Consider the following 22,256-nt stretch of genomic DNA (forward strand, 5'->3'; position numbering starts at 1 on the left):
ACCAATTCGTGGTACCTGAATGATTACATGGCTGGCGAAATGTACTCTTTCCTAAATAAACCTAAGTAGGCTGAAGCATTTTAAAATAATTTTGGCTCATTTTAGGCACTTGAGGATTAACTTGGGGCAGCAAACAGGTTTCATTTTAGGTGCTGACTCTGATTACTTGGCAATACTTACTCAGAGGGCAGTGGAAAGAAGTGTGAGCTCCATCAGCGTCAAGGTTAGATTTTCTGAGAAGGGATGGTCATTCTTTAATTTTAAAAATTCAAATACTGAAATTAACTTACAGAAGTTTAAAATTCAGGTATAACATAGGTATCAGGTAATGCACGAGGGCTGGGTGTGGTGGTTCACACCTGCAGTCCCAGCACTTTTGGGAGGTAGAGGCAGGAAGATTGTTTGATAGTAGGAGTTCAAGATGAGCCTGTGCAACATAGCAAAACCCCTGCTTCTATTACAAGAAGAAAGCAAAAATAAAAAAAGATAACTCAAAATGTTCTATTAATAAGGTTTCAATTATCTGGGACTTGAGAATTCAGAGACAAAAACATTTTTATACTTACTTGCTGATTAGGTTTTCAGATGTGCCCTTAAAAACAAGGCAACCATGGAACTATGAAATTAATCAGCTTGACAGCATTAACTCACTCAGCACAGATTTATGGATGATCCAACACATACGAGGCACAGTTCTTGCCACTAGAATACAGTGATGAAGAGGATAAAGGAGTTCCCCACACTTACAGAGCTTATATTCAAGCAGCAGGAGATAGAAAATAAAACATAATCACAAACACGAAACACGAAAAAGAAAAATACCAGGGAGAGCAATGAGAGATGGGGCGTAAGAGTGAGTGGTTAGTAGCTGCCTTAGACAAGGTAATCAGGGAAGGTGTCTCTGAGCAGGTGACCATTAGGCTGAGTTCTGAATGACAATAGTCTTGGGACTATGAGAGCAGGGACCTTCCGGGCAGCAGGAACATCCAGTGCAAAAGGCCTCAGGAGTTTGGTGGACAAGGGAAAAGGTAGCTGAAGAGGTGAACTGGGGCCAGATCATGTCCTATGTATAAGAATGGGAGTCAGATTCCATTTTATGTGTTATTGGAGGCTTTTAAAAGTAGGGGAGCAATGTGATCCAATTTACGTGTATTAAACCTTTTATTCTGAAATAATGATAGACTTACAGAAAAATTACAAACAGTATATAGAGTTCCTGTATACCTTTCCCTAACATCCCCTAGTACTTACTTTTCCCTAGCATCCCTTTATATTTACATCTTGCCTAATCACGGTACAATAATCAACATTAGGAAATTAACACTGGTACTATCAACTAACCTATAGCCCTTATTTGAATTCTACCAGTTTTTCCATTAACATTCTTTTTCTGTTATAGGATCCAATCTAGGGTCTCGCCTGGCACCAAAATACTGAGTTTCCTTAGTCTCTTAAATCTGTGACTGTTCCTTTGTCTTTATCTTTCATGACTGACAGATTTTAAGAGTACTGGTTAGATATTTTGTAGAATGTGCCTCAATTGGGTTTGTCTGATTTCTCAGAATTAGGCTGGGGTTATGGATATTTGGGAAGGATACACAGTGCTGAAGAGTCTTTCTTAGTGCAGAGCATCAGAGGTTACATGACATCAGTGTACCTCATCACTCATGATGTCAAGCTCAACCGCTTGGTTAAGGAGGTATCTGCTGGGTTTCTCCACTGTAAAGTTAAGAATTTTTTTTTCTTTTATAATCATTAAAAATCTTGGGGGGAATACATGAGACGATGCAAATGTCCATTTTCTCCTTGAACTTTCACTCACTAATTCTAACACTCTTCAGCGAATCTCACCTGTCACAATTCTCACTGTGGTGTTTGCCTAATGGTGATTTTGTAGTTCCCTCATTCTTTCCATTAATTAACTGAAATTATTTTATGAGACAAAGCTGTCCCTTCTCCACCATTTATCTCTCTCTCTTCATATAGACTTAAGGGAAATTAATTTTATTCTACGGGTTATAATTCAATACTAGCATTATTTATCATTATTTAGTTTGTTGCTCAAATTGTGCCAGTTTTGATCATAGGTTTGCTCCCGTGTCCTTTCAACATATCCTTTCTCAAGCACTTCCTTATGTTCTAGTGTTACAAATAATACAGGTGCATTTTGAATTTTCCCTGCCCCAATCCTAGAATCAACCACTTCTCCAAGGAGCATTTCTTTTACTGGGGAAAGGTATTTAGAAAGCAAGATCTGGATGCCAGATGTACTCACTGCTATGGGGTGTTAGTGCTTCTAGGTCATGTCAGCTCAAAGAAGCAAGAAATATATGAATGTACACTAACCCATGCATATGCCCTCATCTGCATTTATTTCTGTATGTATCTATCTGTATAGATATTAAAAACAATGACTTCAGAGTGGCACCTTTGATGCCAGTGCAACACCACAGTGTTCCTTCTAGCTTCTCCTTTTCTTTTTCTGTAACTTCTTTCTAATGTAGGGAGTGAGAAACCTGGCTCTCATCATCCACAATGTCTTTACAGATAGTTCAACTTCAATATTTGCATAATGTAGTTTCAGCATTGCTAACCCATATTCCTATAAGAAACAAATTTACCAATGAGAGTATGGCTTCCATGTATAATTCCTTTTGTGTTTAGCCTCAGAATCTAGTTAAAAATAATTATGTTCCAAAACTACTGAGGTTAGTTCTTGTTTTTCTCAATTCCAGTCACTGTGACAATGTTAATTCATTTATAATGCAATTAGGTTCATTTATTACTGTTTGCATTCCATTTTAGATTTTCCCACATCTGGCTGGCTGGATTTAAGTATTTTTGAGTCTATGAAATGTCACTATAGTTTTAGGAATCAAAGCTATAGGAAGGTACCTTAGGAAGGTACAGCTCCCTCCTCACCTTTGCTCCTCCATTCTCAACCCTTTTCCCATCCTCACCCACCACTGGTATCCAGTCTCTTTCGTTTCTGGTTTATCCTTCCTAAATATCCTTTGCACAATGAGCAGGCTTGCTCTCTAGATATAGATATAGATGGTAAAATGTAATGTAAAAAAATGGTAATACACACAGTCTATATATATTACCTTTTTTTACATTTATATTTTGTATCACCTTCTTGCTTGCATGAAGGATAGCATACTATAGATACGCTTTTATCTTTTGCTTCTTTCACTTAAAAGCATATCCTCCAAACCACTCCATATTAGTTCACAGATTTTCCTCATTTTTGTTTCTTTGACAGCTACATAGCAACATCCTCAATTAACCATACTATTTTTAGTCTTCTATCAAATTGGGATCTCTTTCAAGACCAAGCAGGGCAGAACTCCTCCCTCCTGTCTCTATTGAGATGGCATGGCTCACATGAGCTTAGTGGGTAGACATGAAAGGGCTTAGCCACCATCCACAGCCAGCTCTGCTGGCACAACCAGGTGACTACTTCAAGGGTGGGGACATTATTCTAACCTTTTATATTACAAGATAATTATGAGCCTTGATGGTGTTCCATTATAATTCTATTAACTACTCTGAGGTGGTTTAGGGGGAAGTTTTTCCTCTATATTCTTTTAGAAACATTAATATAGGTGGAAAACATAATTTCTGTTTAGAGAATCACTATTTACAGAAAATATGCAAACATCCTTCTTTTCTTCCCTTGTTACAATATGTATTGTTTAATGAAAAGTGGACACACCAACTTCATGTGACTTACTTAAAAAATTAAAGTTACAATTTTCTAAATTATTTTGTTTTCTACCATAAAAATTAAAATGATTCATTTCATGGTGAGTACTAGGGGGATGGTGGGTATAGTAAGAAGAAGTTTGACCAGTAGTTCCCAGAACACAAGGTTTAAGTCAAGGAAGAATCTGATCGGGTTTAAAAATGTACTTCGATTGACAGCAGTGCAGACAATAGGCTAGAGAAAGCAGAGGTGGAGGCAAGATCAGTGAGGAAGATGATTAGTAAACCAAGTGAGAGAGCAATGGTGGTGGCCTGAACCAATGTAGTGGCAGAGAAGACGGAGAGAGGAAGGAGAATCTGAGAGCTATTTAGGAGGCAAAACACCAGCATTTGAGACTGACTGGATGCAGGAAAGATAAATAGGGGAGCGGTGGTCATGTGTATTAATTTCCACAGATCAAGACCTGGAGTTGCAGCCCTGGAGAAGTCTTAGCGCAAACACTTAGGAAATATTAACACAGATGATTTATAAAATACTGCCTCTACATACAATGATTTTGGACTTTCCTGAAGTAATTTTTTTTTTTTTTTTAAAGAGACAGTCACCTTCTGTTGCCCAGGCTGGAGCACAATGGCTCATTATAGGTCACTGTGATCCTCCTGCCTCAGCCTCCTGAGTAGCTGGGACTGCAGGCACATGCCACGGTACCTGGATAATTTTTAGGTATTTTTATTTTTTGTAGAGATGGGGGTCTCACTTTGTTGCCCAGGCTGGTCTCAAACTCCTGGCTTCAAGTGATCCTCCTGCCTCGACCTCCTAAAATGCTGGGATTACAGATGTGAGCCAATGCACTCAGTCTACCAAAATGATTGTCTTAATAAAATATTACTGATGTAGAAAAATATTACTGATGTAGAAAAATGATGTAGAAAAATGACGTAGAAAAATTTTCTACTGATGTAGAAAATCTGTGATTACTGAAAAGGGGTTTGTCAGCAGTCAGCAACAGAAAGACTTCCCATAGTCTAGTCTCAAAAATACAGAGATTATATTATTAAAATGACCTACAAGTGGAAACTTAAAAATGTACTAACATATAATTGATATTAGTGTTTCAGAGATAACTTTGTTGTTAATGCTTTTAAGACAGTCTGACTATATGAAAATATCGTTCTGTAGGAACCTAATATCCAATACAAAAAACATTCATGAAGAAATGTTGTCAACAAAATATCAACAAATTAACTGTATGTGCCTTCTGTCTCTGTTTGTTATCTTAAAAGGAACAAAACTGTGTATCAGAGAGTGAAGATAATCACATAAAAAAAAAAAACCCTGAAGGTAAAAAGCCCAAGATACAAACTGAGAAAACTCTTTTATAATTGGGAAAATAAATGGCATGTCCATATCCATGGGAGATCCAAACAGAATTCTCCTAGTATGATACTTGCTTTGAAAGATAAACAAGTTATGTATATTACCGATAAAATTATTAGAGACTCTCCTCCCAACTGCCTAAAGACATAGACAAACACCCTTAGTTTCCTAAGCATCTGAAATGATGTATCAAGACAAAATACCCTGCTATTTCTTACTATTTGATCGATATTCATACTGATGTCATACTTACAACATATCCTCTTTTGATAGAGTACAATTGCTTTCGATAAGTCCAGACAGGTTCTCTGAATTGAATGAAACAGCTGTAATAAAAATACAAACAAAACGCAAAATAAAATAGACAGTGGTGAGATAAAAAATAATTACATTGAACACAACCACAGTGTTCAATTTGCCAAAAACAAGACCACATGTCTAAGTATGCTTAGTGTTATGTGGTGCACTATATAGAAACTGTGACCAAAGCCTTTAAATATCTCCTATTATTCTATATTTATTGGAATTCACCATCTCTGCAACTTAAATTAAGATCTGCAGAACAGTTATATCCTCCGGTCTACTGAAATAATAGCTGAAAACAGAAATCCTAAGTGAAGGGTCCAGTTAGATGACTTGGTAAACCAGACCCAATATTCATTCATAATCAAATTTATTCCTTTCACCACTTGCTGTGTTTTTTTTTTAAATGGGGGATCTGTCAATTAAGCATATTTAGAAGTTGATGTTAACTTATTTTGTGATCCTAATGTATTTTATGGCATGCTTAAACAACTGGATAAAGCAAACAAAATCAATCAGCTGGATGTCCTGTGTATTTAGAAAACATCTGATAAAATGATGTTGGGCAAGCAGTCCCCAATACTCCTTATTTTCCCAACAATTTCATAAAACATACAGAGAGAAAATATAATGCCATGCTGTGGCCATACTAGAGGAAACTGGGGGAAAGGCAGATGGGGCTGTGCTGAGAAGAATCTAACTTGATTTCAATGCATGTTGTTTCCAGCCTTTGTTTCCGAAACTGAGATAGCTCAAGAAAAGACAGAACAGACTTCACACTTTCTCCACCCTTTGCCCACTAACTTAGGGACGAGATATGGTATCAATGAGAAAACCCGGCAGGTAAACATCCTGCCTCTGTGGAGCTACTCACTAAGGCAGGGCAAGGTTTTCCCTCTTTCTCTCTCCTAGTTCACTGGCCGCAGTGGTGCAGAAATTCTATAATGGTATCATAAAGCACTTCTACATTTGAGTGAACACAGATGATCTGTTTCATTATAAATATGACTAAATTAATAAAAACAGATGCATGCATATATACTTAAAAAACCATTTCTAGGAATGCTTAAAACTTGGTTATAAAGAATATAAATTTGCTAATTCCCATTTCATTAAATTGCATCTTCCACCTGTTTAGTAAAGAGCCGTAAAACAAAACAGAAAATCAGCAGTCTGAATCTGTCCCTTAGCAAGTGTTTTCTATCAGTATTCTGCATCAAAACCCACTAACACATAGTATTTCCTGAACACAGGAGCAAGGACGTTCAAAAAGTATGTCTAGGAGTTGTTCTGTTGTTACTGTTCACTTTTTAAAAATTGAGGTATATCGGCCGGGCGCGGTGGCTCAAGCCTGTAATCCCAGCACTTTGGGAGGCCGAGACGGGCAGATCACGAGGTCAGGAGATCGAGACCATCCTGGCTAACATGGTGAAACCCCGTCTCTACTAAAATACAAAAAAAATTAGCCGGGCGAGGTGGCGGGCGCCTGTACTCCCAGCTACTTGGGAGGCTGAGGCAGGAGAATGGCGTGAACCCGGGAGGCGGGGCTTGCAGTGAGCTGAGATCCGGCCACTGCACTCCAGCCTGGGCAACAGAGCCAGACTCCGTCTCAAAAATAAATAAATAAATAAATAAATAAATTGAGGTATAAATTAAATGCACTAAAATGCACAGCTCTGGAGTGTTCAGTTCTGTGAGTTATGACAATTATATATACTAACATAATCATGCCCAAGGCAAGATAAGAAACATTTCCATCATCTAATCAGTCCACTCTGCTGTGGCAGAGTGACTCTGGCAAGAAGATTTCTGTCAGCAGAGATTACTTTTTGTCAGTTACTGTACTGAAGAGCTGTTTTTCAGAAAAGGATTTCATTAGCAAGCAATGTGGACAAATATTAAAACTCAGTGCAACATTTCTATATTAACTTTCCAACAGATTGCAATAGCATCTGACCATTATTATAGCTTGGCACACAAGTTTTCTGTGCCAGAAGAATAAAATTTCTTGGTTTATAAGTTAGCCTTCTATGGATAACTCAAGGTATGAACACATTCAAGAGGTTTTCACATCATTTTCATATGTTTCATGGATGGAATCCATCCTCTCTATACACAGCAACATCAGTATTAATATTTCTGCAACAGAAACCTCTATCATGTGCTAAATTATTTGTCACAGCTAAGTACTCTGGATGCTACAAACCTAGGAGAGCAGCTATTTTGATTAAAGGACATTTGGTTCAGCCAAAATACTGCTGCAAGAGCCTACATATAATGTTTAATATATTTGTAATTAACATATTAAATTACCTTTTGAATAAGGCATGTATTTACTAGGTTCTTAAGAAAAAACTATGATATATAAAAAGCATATATGTTTATAATAATTTACACTGTACTTAGAACATAAAAATCGAAACAGATGCTTCCTAGTTCTACTTTCTTCCATTGCAGAAATCTCCATTAGAACATCCTTGTCAAAACCAGTTTCTATCTCAAAATTTCCAATTGCAGAAGGAAAGAGCTGAGAACTGATATTAATTGCACTAATACATACCCTTATTCAGTTAGTACTTATTGAATGTGTATTCTGTGTGTGGCTGGGGATACGTGGTGAATAGGCTAATATGGAATTTGATCTCATAGTGGAGGGAAGGTGGGCAAAGAGTTGAACACCCAAGGTAATTCAGTGAGAGATGAGTACTATGAATAAAATAAAACAAGGTCATGTGTTAGACAGTGAGCAGGGGTGGGGTAGGTGGGGAGCAGAGGTGGACAGGCAGTGACTTGAAGCAGCATGACCTTTAGGCTGAAACCTGAACTATGAGAAGGGAAGATGTGGGGAAACAGTGTCCAGGTGGAAGCCAGCAAACGCTCTAATGGGTGTGAACTTGGCTGGTTGTGGACTGAGAACTGAGACAAGGCCATCATGGCTGGATGGTGGTGAGGGCGATGTAAGCATGTGGAAGAAAGGAAATGCAGGACGGCAAGGAAGGACCAGTGGGTCAGGAGCTTTGCTATGTACTAGAGATACCATATGGAACGCAGTCTAAATGGTTCCTAGGACATAAAACACACTCATAAACATGAATTACTAATAAACATTAGTTATGTTTATAAACATGTTAGTATAATATTTATAAACACTAACAAACATTAGCCATCACTCTGTTACCTACTTTAATCTTGATAAGAGCTGTAATTAGTAGGTATTAATTTCTCTATTTCATGTATTAAGAAAACGAGGATATGAGAAATTGAGTATAGTTCTCCTAAAGTTACAGCAGATAGTAGGTAGAATAGTAGCCCAGATCCATCTCACAGGATAGTCCTAACCTCAAAAGCAGCCCAGTTCTCACAGGACAGCCTTAACATTACAAAGTTCTTCCTGGGTCTGGTCTACCCTCATGTGCTTAGAATGAATCTCACCCCTTTTCACATGACAGAGCTTCCCAAGTAATTGACGACTAACATTTCCCCTTAACCCTCTCTGATGTACAATAACTATGGTTTCCACCATCCCGGACACTCTTCTCAGAAAGCTTTTTGAAATCTTGGGCTTTTTTAGTCCCATTAAATGTTCAGTTCATTAACCTTAGTGTATATATTAAAATTTGAGTTCATTTTGAATCCTTAGCAGACCATCTAAGATATTATTCCTCTCAGTGCCCTGTTATTTATAGAAATGATAGGTATGCTTTCAAAATTTTAATCTAAACTATTGGCAGAAATGTCCAGCAAGACAGGGAGTTAGTGGGCCTTCTTATATTAATATGCTAAATCAACCATATCTAAATCTGGCTTACTATATTGTTAACTAGTTTAACTAAATATCTCCTTATTTATTTTAGAATTTTCCAGGGTCCAATACAAAACTTATTAGACTCTACTTTCCATGACTTTTTACCTGAGTTCTTTTTTTAAAAAAATTTAACATTTGCCAGATTCTAGTGTTCTAAATCCGACTTCTCAGCTATGACTAGCAGCAGCTCTTTGATTGCATTACTTTTCCCAAAAAACACTTATTGAGAATTTACCACAGGCAATGCATTGCCACTATGTTCTTGAAATATGAAGTAACTGAGACATGGTGGTTATGTGAGAATTTGTAGGTTTTAATAAATATGCTGGGATTGAGTTTACCTAATCCTAGATTTTCCTCATCTTCAAATACAAAGCATACCTAGCTGTGCCTCGGTGTGTACACTCTAGGACCTTGACCCTAGCAAGGCGGCTGCGTTGGAGCTGACAGCAATAAAGAGCTCACCTCTAGCTTGGCATCCAGGTCTGCGTCAGAGGCAACAACATGTTCATCTTCCTTCTTCCCTGTGGCTTTAATAAAGGCCTGCTTCGTCTCCCAATACTTCTGCTGCATCTTATTTACAACTGACTTATCTTGAGGATATCGATCCTGTAAGTCCCAGGGATAACTGCTAAAAACATTTAAAGAACTATTTTATTCATGACTTTCATAAAGATTAAGATATCTTAGTGTGAAATGATTTCTTTAAACATGACTTTCCGTTATGCATTTACATTTACAACATCGATAAATGTATGAGCACTTTCTTATATGGGTGTCACACCAAGAAAGTTGATCAACTCTTTCCGACTCAAAAATCTTAAAAGTCAGAGTGGAGAAATTTAGAATCTCTTGCAGGAAATAAAAAAACTAACCCTTGAAAAGAATGTAGATATAACAGATTGAGCACACCCCTTTTAGAGGTGGAGACAGTGAGGTCAAGCCAGACAGGGTGACCGGCCCAAGTCACCTCAGTGAGTCAGAGATAAAGCCAGACACCAACACACTCTCTTCACTCTAACACTATAGCCAACACCAAGGTGATGGCAGGGAAGCAGAGAAAAGAGGCTGAAGAACAGCATGTCTAAGATCTGTTACAGAGGAATCTAAAACAGTCAAACTCACAGAAGCAGAGAGTAGAATGGCAGGCAATGAGAAATTACTATTCAAGGGGCATAAAGTTTCAGTTATGCAAGATGAATAAGCTCTAGAGATCTGCTGTGCAACATGGTGCCTATTGTTTTTTTTTTTTTTTTTTTTTTTGAGATGGAATTTCACTCTTGTTGCCCAGGCTGGAGTGCAGTAGTACAATCTCGGCTCACTGCAACCTCTGCCTCCCAGGTTCAAGCGATTCTCCTACCTCGGCCTCCTGAGTAGCTGGGATTACAGGCGCATGCCACCACGCCCACCACATTTTGTATGTTTTTAGTAGAGATGGGGTTGCACTATGTTGGCCAGGCTGGTCTCTAACTCCTGACCTCAGATGATCCTCCCTCCTCGGCCTCCCAAACTGCTGGCATTACAGACATGAGCCACTGTGCCCATTCCCATGGTGCCTATTGTTAACAATACTGTATTGTGCACCTAAAATTTAAGAGGGTTGACTTCATGTTAACTGTTCTTAACACAATAAAATAAAAATAAAATAAATTTAAAATTGGTTGCAGGCTTCTGATGTTAAAAACTTTAAACTCTTGAATATAAATGCTTAAAATATAGATGAAAAACCATTTTTCAGAAGGATCATAGTGAAGAGCAAATAAAAAAGTATGTGGAGAAAAAATCAGAAACTGGCTGGACGTGGTGGCTCATGCCTTTAATTCTAGCACTTTGGGAGGCCCAGGCAGGAGGACTGCTTGAGGCCAGGAGTTTGAGACCAGCCTGGGCAACATAGTAAGACCCCATCTCTACAAAAAATTAGCCAGGTGTGGTGGCATAGGCCTATGACACAAAGCTACTCAGCAGATTCAAGTGTGTGGATTGTTCAAGCCCAAGAGTTTGAGGCTGCAGGGAGTCATGATCATACCATTGCACTTCAGCCTGGGATACAGCGCGAGACCCTGTCACTCAAAAACAAAAGAAAAAAGAGAAAAGAAACAAAAGTAACTGAAAATGAAACGGAATTGTGTAAAAGTGATTGGAGTGCCCCGAATATGGCTGGAAAGTTTGCTGATGGAGTTCCATCCCTCCCCTTACTTCGTCCACATCCTCTTTGACCTAGAGTCCCTGCCCCAAAGGCCACCCTGACCCCCCAGGCAACTCTCCTCTGTGGAGATGTACCTTCCTCTACCCCATCCCATCACCACCCAAAATGTGCCAGGCTTGGGCTGAAACATGAGTTTGTTTATATGACTATATCAAAATACCAGTATCTCAAAACCTACTTTCCTTCATTTACAATTTCATTAAATTTATAATTTTCAATTTACACATTTATTCTTAAAAAGTCAGAAGGCATTTCTGATGACTTCCTTAACAATGGTTATCTTTGGAGAGTGGAGAGAGAAGGATTATGGGAGACTTTCATAGTCTATATCTTTCTGCATTATTTAAAAGTCATATTATAAGCTCATGTCAGAGAAAATAAGATAAAATATGTATAACACTTATGTAAAAGATAATCTCTCTACAGAATATGCACATTAAAAGGTTGGAAGGATACACTGCAAAGACTGATTATTTCAGGGGAATGGGATTCTCAAGAGTAGGACATAGAATGGACTTCTTTGGCCAGGCACAGTGGCTCATACCTGTAATCCCAGCATTTTGGGAGGCTGAGGCAGGCAGATCACGAGGTCAAAAGATCGAGACCATCCTGGCCAACATGGTGAAACCCTGTCTCTACTAAAAATACAAAAATTAGCCAGACGTGGTGGCACATGCCTGTAATCCCAGCTACTTGGGAGGCTAAGGCAGGAGAATCGCTTGAACCTGGGAGGCGGAGGTTGCAGTGAGCTGAGATTGTGCCACTGCACTCCAGCCCAGGTGACAGAGTGAGACTCCTCAAAAAAAAAAAAAAAAAAGCACTTATTATTATTAATTGTGCATTTGAAAAATATGTAACACATTTTTTTCATGATACGAATTAAAGAAAATAAAAGTTCACAAAGATCTGCTTGCTTGGTGGGTCATGGGTTCAAAAGAATTTGCAAACACTGCTTGAAGAGCTCTGGACCTTATAAGAGGTTTAACACGCTGCTTAGATATGTTATAGGCACATAAATATCAGCGCTAACATTGCCAAATGGTTACCACATCTACTTTATTCTGCATCATTTACTTTCGACAATGATTGGTTCCTGAATGTTCAGAAACGTTGAAGTCATGACTATAAATTAATAAGTAAAAGTGGTGTGTGGTTGTAGAATCATTCTTTATTTTATAGCTACCCTAACATAAAATTCCCTTGTAACTCTAATGTTAGAAGTTATAAATAAGATAGTAATAAAAATGCATCAACTCATTACATTAGACAAAATGGTGGTAAGAAAAACTATCATTAGATTCCCAAGAGAAAAGTTACACATAAGTGAATTTCTTAGAGAATGCACATTAGATAAGAATTTACAATTTTTTTTGTTACTTGGTTTTCACACCATATTTAACAGAGATATTGAATTTGGCTCAGTATTGGTGAGGGCTAACATGATACTGCCAATGTATCTCTTGTTTTTCCATTCAATAGACACTTATTGAGCATATGCTATATGCTTTCTACTTTTATTAGCCTTTCCCAGTTTAGAAAAGATGACAAATTACTTACCATTTGTGTCCTGACATGTTTTCTTTTTCTTCTTCTACTGTTGATGATTTGGGGAGAAGGGGCAGGAAAAAAGCATGAGAGGATAAGTTATATTATAACCTGAAATAAAACAAATATGTTTAACAGTTACACACTATATTATAGTTACATATTAATTTGACATACATAAAAGGCTTCAATCTAAGCCATTTCTAGCTGTATTTTAGGGTCTAACTCTATTATACAGTAATGCTGCACACTGGTGATGACAACAATATAGCTAACTAACACTGGAACAAATATCCCAAGTAAAGTTTAAAAAGTGAACAGGCAGGTTGAATGAAAAAGCAGGTTGCAGAAGACTATATAAAATATAATACCACTTATATAAAGCTTAAAAATATGTAAAACAATACTATATGTTGTTGAGGTATGTAATATTATATGGTAAAGGTATAAAGAATTGCTTAGCAATGATGAACACTAAGTTCCAGACAGCAGACCATGGCAGTAGATGGTGTGGGATGTGTTTCGAGAGAGATACACTGCAGCTTTGAGTGCACACATAATGTTCTCTTTTCTAAGCTAGATGGTGAGTATATTGCATCTGTATGCCTCTTTATATATTTGAAATATTTTATAATCAACATTTTTAAAGAAACAAACCAGCACATTGCGAAAACAAAGACAAAAATAGAACAAAACTTAAAAATCCCAAATAAAAACCAAAAAAGAGTTGATAAGCTTGAATAAGATGCCAAGAAGGGTACAAAGGAGGAAAGTATGTATCTACCAGCCTAGCCTCGTATATTTATCTCGTTAGTAAATACCGGAGTCAATGTCTCTGCCCTTACTCTATGTGCTCCACTCATGGAAGCTAGCCCACCCCAGAGGCAGGGCCCACCAGCCTAGCCACATTAGCCCACTTGCCTAGCAGTTACCGGAGAGAACAGAAAGCTCACTACTCAAAGGAATGGTCGCTGGCCAGAGGCAAAACCTCTGGCTGCCAGAGTGAGTGCTCACAGCATATGAATGTCCAGACTGCTTCATAAAAATCAATCCAATCATTCTCCTTTGGTCTTAGAAAGGGTCCTGGCAACCAGGACTTCTAAAATGATTAAAGATTTCCTAGGCTATTTAAAAATATTTCAATGGAACAAAATTAAGGTGTGTAAATCCCAGGCTCCAGGTATGGGGACCCAAGAGAGAGGAAGAAGAGAATTTTCAGAGTGTCAGATGCCTCTGAAATGACAGCATCCTGTAATGAACATTTCTCTTCCTTGTGGAGAGCATCCAAACATCTGGACAAGCTGCTTTGGGAATGACACTCAGGGTAAGCAAGCTCTGCCCTCCACTCACTGCATCATGGAGAGGCTACTAACACCCAGTCCTCTCGCCATCCACACAGCTTCACTGTAACTACACATTTACTTTAGTTAGCTTGAAATTTCCAACAAAATTTTTCATAAAAAGAGGTTGTTCACAGGAAATGGAATTATCATACTCTTGAGTTCAATGTCACCATGAACTATTAGGATAGTTAGTATTTTTTGATTCATTTTTTTATTATGGTAAAAAAAGTTTATTAAAAGTGTACAGTATAGTAGTGCTAACAATATACATATTGTTGTACAACAGATCTCTAGAATTTTTTCATCTTGCATGACGGAAATTCTATACCCATTGAACAACTCCCCATTTTCCCTTCCCGCAGCCCCCCGCAACCTCTATTCTAGTTTCTGATTCTGTGAAGTTGACTACTTTAGATACCTCATAAAAATGCAAACACTCAGTATTTGTGTTCTTGTGATTGGCTTACTTCACTTAGCATAATACATTTAAGGTTCATCTGTGTTGTAGTATATGACAGGACTTCCTTTTTAAGGCTGAATAATATTGCATTGTATATATGCAATGTTGTATACACACATATACACACCACTTTCTTTAACCATTCATGTGTCAATGGATATTTAGGTTGCTTTCACATCTTGGCTATTGAGAATAATGCCGCAAAAAACACAGTGTATAGTTAAGTTCTCACTTAAAGTCATTGACAGGTTCTTGGAAGCTGCAACTTTAGGCAAAATGATATACACCAGGTCCTAAATAATACTGTTTCATAATAATGTTGATAAGAAAAAAATGGTTTATGTCATTTTGCCTAAAGCTGCAGTTTCTAAGAACGTATCGATGATATTAAATGAGGTCTTAATGTATCTCTCTGAGATCCTGTATTCAATTCTTTTGCACAAATACATAGAATTTTGACTGCTGGATTATACAGTTCTCTACTTAATTTTCTGAGGAAACTCCATATTGGTTTCCACAGCAGCTGTACCATTTCAAGCCCACTGACAGTATACAAGGGTTCCACTTTCCCCACGTGCTTGTTTCCATTTTAAAAAATAATAGCCATCCTAAGAATTGTGAGGTAGTATCTCGTGGTTTTGGTTTACAGTTCTCTGATTAGTGATGTCATGCATTTTTCATATTTTTTTGTCATTTGTATATTTTCTTGGAGAAATGTCTATGCAGGTCTTTTGCCCATTTTTAAATTGGGTCATTTTGTTATTATTGAGTTGCAGGAATTCTCTATATATTCCAGATATTGATCCCTTATCCAATATGTGATTTGCAACTATTTTCTCCTATTCTGTAGGTTAGCTTTTCACTCTGTTGATTATTTCCTTTACTATGACTTTTAAATTAATTTTTGCTTATTAAAATACCTGTTAATTTAAATCCTTCATAGAGTAAGTTATTATAGTATAATATGTGTTATTTATAGTTATAGTTAACAAAAATTGCTGAGCAAATTGGGCTATTCCCAGATTATGATACCATATGGCAGTGTTCCTCAAGGTATTGTTTACTAGCCATTTGCATTGAAATCTTCTGGGGGTTCTAATATACAGAATCCTAGACCCCACTCCTTTCCTAGTGAACTTGAATCTCTGAGAATGATTCCGGGAATCTAGTTTTATAATAGGCTTTGCAAGTGATTCGTAAGCGCATTAAAGTATGAGAACCACAGCTAAATGGCACACAGGGAAAATCCTTTCTGAAAATGGGTCTGTCTTGAACAAACTACTGGAGTATAGGCACAGGAGCAAAGGAATCATAAGTGGCCAAAATAAGGTCAGCTCTACAGGGTACATCTGAACACCTCATGAGAAGGCAGCTCGAGCCAGTGCTAACATCTCTTTTTATATATGTTCTAACTCTGCATACCAGAGAAATTAATAAACATCTTAAGATTTCTTGACATAATCTATCTTGTTTTGCTCTATCACTTTCCAAATCCACAGCATTAAAATTGCTGCTTTAAAAAATCATTATAATTGTTATCCATTCATTCCCGTTCAACAGTTTGGTTTATCAGACATAAACTGAGCATCAAATGAATATGTGCCAGTCACTCTTCCTGGCCTCAAATATGGATAAACTCTGTCCAGTAGAAATATACTACGAGCACATTCCAAGGTGGCTGAATAGGAACAGCTCCAGTCTGCGGCTCCCAGTCTGTAGCTCCCAGTGTGATCAATGCAGAAGACGGGTGATTTCTGCATTTCCAACTGAGGTACCTGGTTCATCTCATTGGGACCGGTTGGACAGTGGGTGCAGGCCACGGAGGGCGAGCCAAAACAGGGCGGATATCTTCTCACCCAGGAAGCGCAAGGGGTCGGGGGATTTCCCTTTCCTAGCTGAGGGAAGCCATGACAGACTGTACCTGGAAAATCAGGACACTGATGCCCAGATACTGAGCTTTTCCAACACTCTCAGCAAACAGTACACCAGGAGATTATATCCTACACCTGGCTCGGCAGGTCCCATGCCCATGGAGCCTTACTCACTGCTAGCACAGCAGTCTGAGATAGAACTGCGAGGTGGCAGCCTAGCTAGGGGAGGGGCGTCTGCCATTGCTGAGGCGTGAGTAGGTAAACAAAGTGGCCAGGGAAGCTCAAACTGGATGGAACCCACTGCAGCTCAGCAAGGCCTGTTGCCTCTGTACATTCCACCTCTGGGGGCGGGGCACAGCTGAATAAAAGGCAGCAGAAGTTTCTGCAGACTTAAACGTCCCTGTCTGACAGCTCTGAAGAGAGCAGTGGTTCTTCCAGCATGGTGTTTGAGCTCTGAGAATGGACAGACTGCCTCCTCAAGCGGGTCCCTGACCCCTGTGTAGCCTAACTGGAAGACACCTCCCAATAGGGGCTGACAGACACCTCATACAGGCGCGTGCCCCTCTGGGATGAAGCTTCCAGAGGAAGGATCAGGCAGCAATATTTGCTGTTCTGCAGCCACTGCTCAGGGTCTGGAGTGGACCCCCAGCAAACTCCAACAGACCTGCAGCTGAGGGACTGTTAGAAGGAAAACTAACAAACAGAAAGGAATAGGATCCACATCAACAAAAAGGACATTCACACCAAAACCTTATCTGTAGGTCACCAACATCAAAGACCAAAGGTAGATAAAACCACAAAGATGGGGAAAAACCAGAGCAGAAAAGCTGAAAATTCTAAAAACCAGAGCACCTCTTCTTCTCCAAAGGACTGCAGCTCCTCACCAGCAACAGAACAAAGCTCGATGGAGAATGACTTTGATGAGTTGACAGAAGTAGGCTTCAGAAGGTTGGTAATAACAAACTTCTCCCAGCTAAAGGAGGATGTTCGAACCCATCACAAGGAAACTAAAAACCTTGAAAAAAGATCAGATGAATGACTGACTAGAATAAACAGTGAAGAGAAGACCTTAAATGACCTGATGGAGCTGGAAACCATGGCACGAGAACTACATGATGCATGCACAAGCTTCAACAGCTGAATCAATCAAGTGGAAGAAAGGGTAGGTATCAGTGATTGAAGATCAAATTAATGAAATAAAGTGAGAAGAAACGTTTAGAGAAAAAAGAGTAAAAAGAAACTAACAAAGCCTCCAACAAACAAGAGACTATATGAAAACACCAAATCTATGTTTGATTGGTGTACCTGAAAGTGACAGGAAGAATGGAACCAAGTTGGAAAACACTCTTCAGGATATTATCCAGGAGAACTTCCCCAAGCTAGCAAGGCAGGCCAACATTCAAATTCAGGAAATACAGAGAACACCACAATGATACTCCTCGAGAAGAGCAACCCCAAGACACATAATTGTCAGATTCACCAAGGTTGAAATGAAGGAGAAAACGTTAAGGGTAGCCAGAGAGAAAGGTCAGAGTACCCACAAAGGGAAGCCCATCAAACTAAGAGCAGATCTCTCGGCAGAAACTCTACAAGCCAGAAGAGAGTGGGGGCCAATATTCAACATTCTTAAAGAAAAGACTTTTCAACACAGAATTTCATATCCAGCAAAACTAAGCTTCATAAGTGAAGGAGAAATAAAATCCTTTACAGACAAGCAAATGCCAAGAGTTTTTTGTCACCACCAGGCCTGCCTTACGAGAACTCCTGAAGGAAGCACTAAACATGGAAAGGAACAACTGGTACCAGCCACTGCAAAAACATGCCAAATTGTAAACACCATCGATACTAGGAAGAAACTGCATCAACTAATGCACAAAATAACCAGCTAACATCATAATGACAGGATTAAATTCACACATAACAATATTAACCTTAAATGTAAATGGGCTAAATGCCACAATTAAAAGACACAGACTGGCAAATTGGATAAACAGTCAAGAAACATCAGTGTGCTGTATTCAGGAGACCCATCTCACATGCAAAGATACACACAGGCTCAAAATAAAGGGATGGAGGAAGGTCTACTAAGCAAATAGAAAGTGAAAAAAAAAGCTTGGGTTGCAATCCTAGTCTCTGATAAAACACACTTCAAACCAACAAAGATCAAAAGAGACAAAGAAGGACATTACATAATAGTAAAGGGATCAATTCAACAAGAAGAGCTAACTATCCAAAATAGATATGCACCCAATACAAGAGCATCCACATTCATAAAGCAAATCCTTAGAGACCTACAAAGAGAGTTAGACTTCCACACAATAATAACGGGAGACTTTAACACCCCACTGTCAATATTAGACAGATCAACGCGACAGAAGGTTAACAAGGACATCCAGGACTGGAACTCAGCTCTGCACCAAGCTGACCTAATAGACATCTACAGAACTCTCCACCCCAAATCAACAGAATATGCATTCTTCTCAGCACTGCATCTCACTTATTCCAAAATTGAACACACTGCTGGAAGTAAACCACTCCTCAGCAAATGAAAAAGAACAGAAATCACAACAAACTGTTTCTCAGACCACAGTGCAATCAAACTAGAACTCAGGACTAAGAAACTCAATCAAAACCGCTCAACTACATGGAAATTGAACAATCTGCTCCTGAATGACTACTGGGTAAATAATGAAATGAAGGCAGAAATAAAGATGTTCTTTGAAACCAATGAGAACAAAGACACAATGTACCAGAATCTCTGGGACACATGTAAAGCAGTGTGTAGAGGGAAATGTATAGCACTAAATGCCCACAAGAGAAAGCAGGAAAGATCTAAAATTAACACCCTAACATCACAATTAAAAGAACTAGAGAAGCAAAAGCAAACAAATTCAAATGCTAGCAGAAGGCAAGAAATAACTAAAATCAGAGCAGAACTGAAAGAGATAGAGACACAAAAAACCCTTGAAAAATCAATGAATCCAGGAGCTGGTTTTTCAAAAACATCAACAAAATTGATAGACCACTAGCAAGACTAATAAAGAAGAAAAGAGAGAAGAATCAAACAGACACAATAAAAAATGATAAAGGGGATATCACCACTGATCCCACAGAAATGCAAACTACCATCAGAGAATACTATAAACACCTCTACACAAATAAACTAGAAAATCTAGAAGAAATGGATAAATTCCTGGACACTTACACTCTCCCAAGACTAAACCAGGAAGAAATTGAATCTCTGAACAGACCAATAACAGGCTCTGAAATTGAGGCGATAATTAATAGCCTACCAACCAAAAAAAGTCCAGGACCAGATGGATTCACAGTTGAATTCTACCAGAGGTTCAAAGAGGAGCTGGTACCATTTCTTCTGAAACTATTCCAATCAATAAAAAAAGAGGGAATCTTCCCTAACTCATTTTATGAGGCCAACATCATCCTGATACCAAAGCCTAGCAGAGACACACACACAAAAGGAATTTTAGACCAATATCCCTGATGAACATCGATGTGAAAATCCTCAATAAAATACTGGCAAACAGAATCCAGCAGCATATCAAAAAGCGTATCTACCACGATCAAGTCAGCTTCATCCCTGGAATGCAAGGCTGGTTCAACATACACAAATACACGTAATCCATCACATAAACAGAACCATAGACAAAAACCACATGATTATCTCAATAGATGCAGAAAAGACCTTCAACAAAATTCAACAGCCCTTCATGCTAAAAACTCTCAATAAACTAGGTAATGATGGAACATATCTCAATAATAACAGTTATTTATGACAAACCCACAGCCAATATAATACCGAATGGGCAAAAACTGGAAGCATTCCCTTTGAAAACTGGCACAAGACAGGGATGCCCTCTCTCACCATTCCTATTCAACATAGTGTTGGAAGTTCTGGCCAGGGCAATCAGGCAGGAGAAAGCAATAAAGGGTATTCAATTAGGAAAAGAAGACATCAAATTGTCCTTGTTTGCAGATGACATGATTGTATATTTAGAAAACCTCATCATCTCAGCCCCAAATCTCCTTAAGCTGATAAGCAATTTCAGCAAAGTCTCAGGATACAGAATCAATGTGCAAAAATCACAGACATTCCTATGTACCAAACAGACAAACAGAGCCAAATCATGAGTGAACTCCCATTCACAATTGCTACAAAGAGAATAAAATACCCAGGAATTCAACTTGCAAAGGATGTGAAGGACCTCTTCAAGGAGAACTACAAACTACTACTCAACGAAATAAAAGAGGACACAAATAAATGGAAGAACATTCCATGCTCATGAATAGGAAGAATCAATATAGTGAAAATGGCCATACTGCCCAAGGTAATTTATAGATTCAATGCCATCCCCATCAAGCTACCAATGACTTTCTTCACAGAATTGGAAAAAACTACTTTAAAGTTCATATGGAACCAAAAAAGACCCCGCATTGCCAAGACAATCCTAAGCCAAAAGAACAAAGCTGGAGGCATCATGGCTACCTGACTTCAAACTATACTACAAGGCTACAGTAACCAAAACAGTATGGTACCAATACCAAAACAGAGATATAGACCAATGGAACAGAACAGAGGACTCAGAAATACACCACACATCTATAACTATCTGATCTTTGATAAATCTGACAAAAACAAGAAATGGGGAAAGGATTCCCTATTTAATAAATGGTGCTGGGAAAACTGGCTAGCCATATGTAGAAAGTTGAAACTGGATCCCTTCCTTACACCTTACACAAAAATTAACGCAAGACGGATTAAAGACTTAAATGTTAGACCTACAAGCATAAAAACCCTAGAAGAAAACTTAGGCAATACCATTCAGGACATAGGCATGGGCAAGGACTTCATGACTAAAACACCAAAAGCAATGGTAACAAAAGCCAAAATAGACAAATGGGATCTAATTAAATTAAAGAGCTTCTGCACAGCAAAAGAAACTACCATCAGAGTGAACAGTCAACCTACAAAATGGGAGATAATTTTTGCAATCTAACCATCTGACAGAGGGCTAATATCCAGAATCTACAAAGAACTTAAAGAAATTTACAAGAAAAAAACAAACAACCCCATCAAAAAGTAGGCAAAGGATATGAACAGACACTTCTCAAAAGAAGACATTTATGCAGTCAACAGACACATGAAAAAATGCTCATCATTATTGTTCATCAAAGAAATGCAAATCAAAACCACAATGAGATACCATCTCACACCAGCTAGAATCGTGATCATTAAAAAGTCAGGAAACAACAGATGGTGAAGAGGATGTGGAGAAACAGGAATGCTTTTGCACTGTTGGTGGGACTGTAAACTACTTCAACCATTGTGGAAAACAGTGTGGCGATTCCTCAAGGATCTAGGGCTAGAAATACCATTTGACCCAGCAATCCCATTACTGGGTATATACCCAAAGGATTATAAATCATGCTACTATAAAGACACATGCACACGTATGTTTATTGAGGCACTATTCACAATAGCAAAGACTTGGAACCAACCCAAATGTCCATCAATGATAGAGTGGATTAAGAAAATGTGGCACATATACACCATGGAACACTATGCAGCCATAAAAAAGGATGAGTTCACGTCCTTTGCAAGGACTTGGATGAAGCTGG

General features: G+C 38.4%; 1 protein-coding gene across 17 annotated transcripts in view; it reads right to left on the reverse strand.

Moving 5' to 3' along the window:
* ICA1 (islet cell autoantigen 1) overlaps positions 1 to 22,256 on the reverse strand; it is a 155,724-nt gene that overhangs the window by 116,112 nt on the left and 17,356 nt on the right. For 7 of the 17 annotated variants that reach the window (XM_050782964.1, XM_050782976.1, XM_050782975.1 and 4 more), the window contains exons 2-4: positions 12,958 to 13,056; positions 9,660 to 9,825; positions 5,340 to 5,412 (exon numbers count right to left, since the gene is read on the reverse strand). In XM_050782964.1, the coding sequence (XP_050638921.1) occupies positions 5,340 to 5,412; positions 9,660 to 9,825; positions 12,958 to 12,974 (256 nt within the window). In that variant the 5' untranslated portion in view covers positions 12,975 to 13,056. The remainder of the gene's footprint in view (positions 1 to 5,339; positions 5,413 to 9,659; positions 9,826 to 12,957; positions 13,057 to 22,256) is intronic. The other 10 variants (XM_050782972.1, XM_050782978.1, XM_050782970.1 and 7 more) reach the window with 4 other exon arrangements.

The sequence above is a fragment of the Macaca thibetana genome, chromosome 3, assembly GCF_024542745.1.
Source record: "Macaca thibetana thibetana isolate TM-01 chromosome 3, ASM2454274v1, whole genome shotgun sequence".
Taxonomy (NCBI): domain Eukaryota; kingdom Metazoa; phylum Chordata; class Mammalia; order Primates; family Cercopithecidae; genus Macaca; species Macaca thibetana.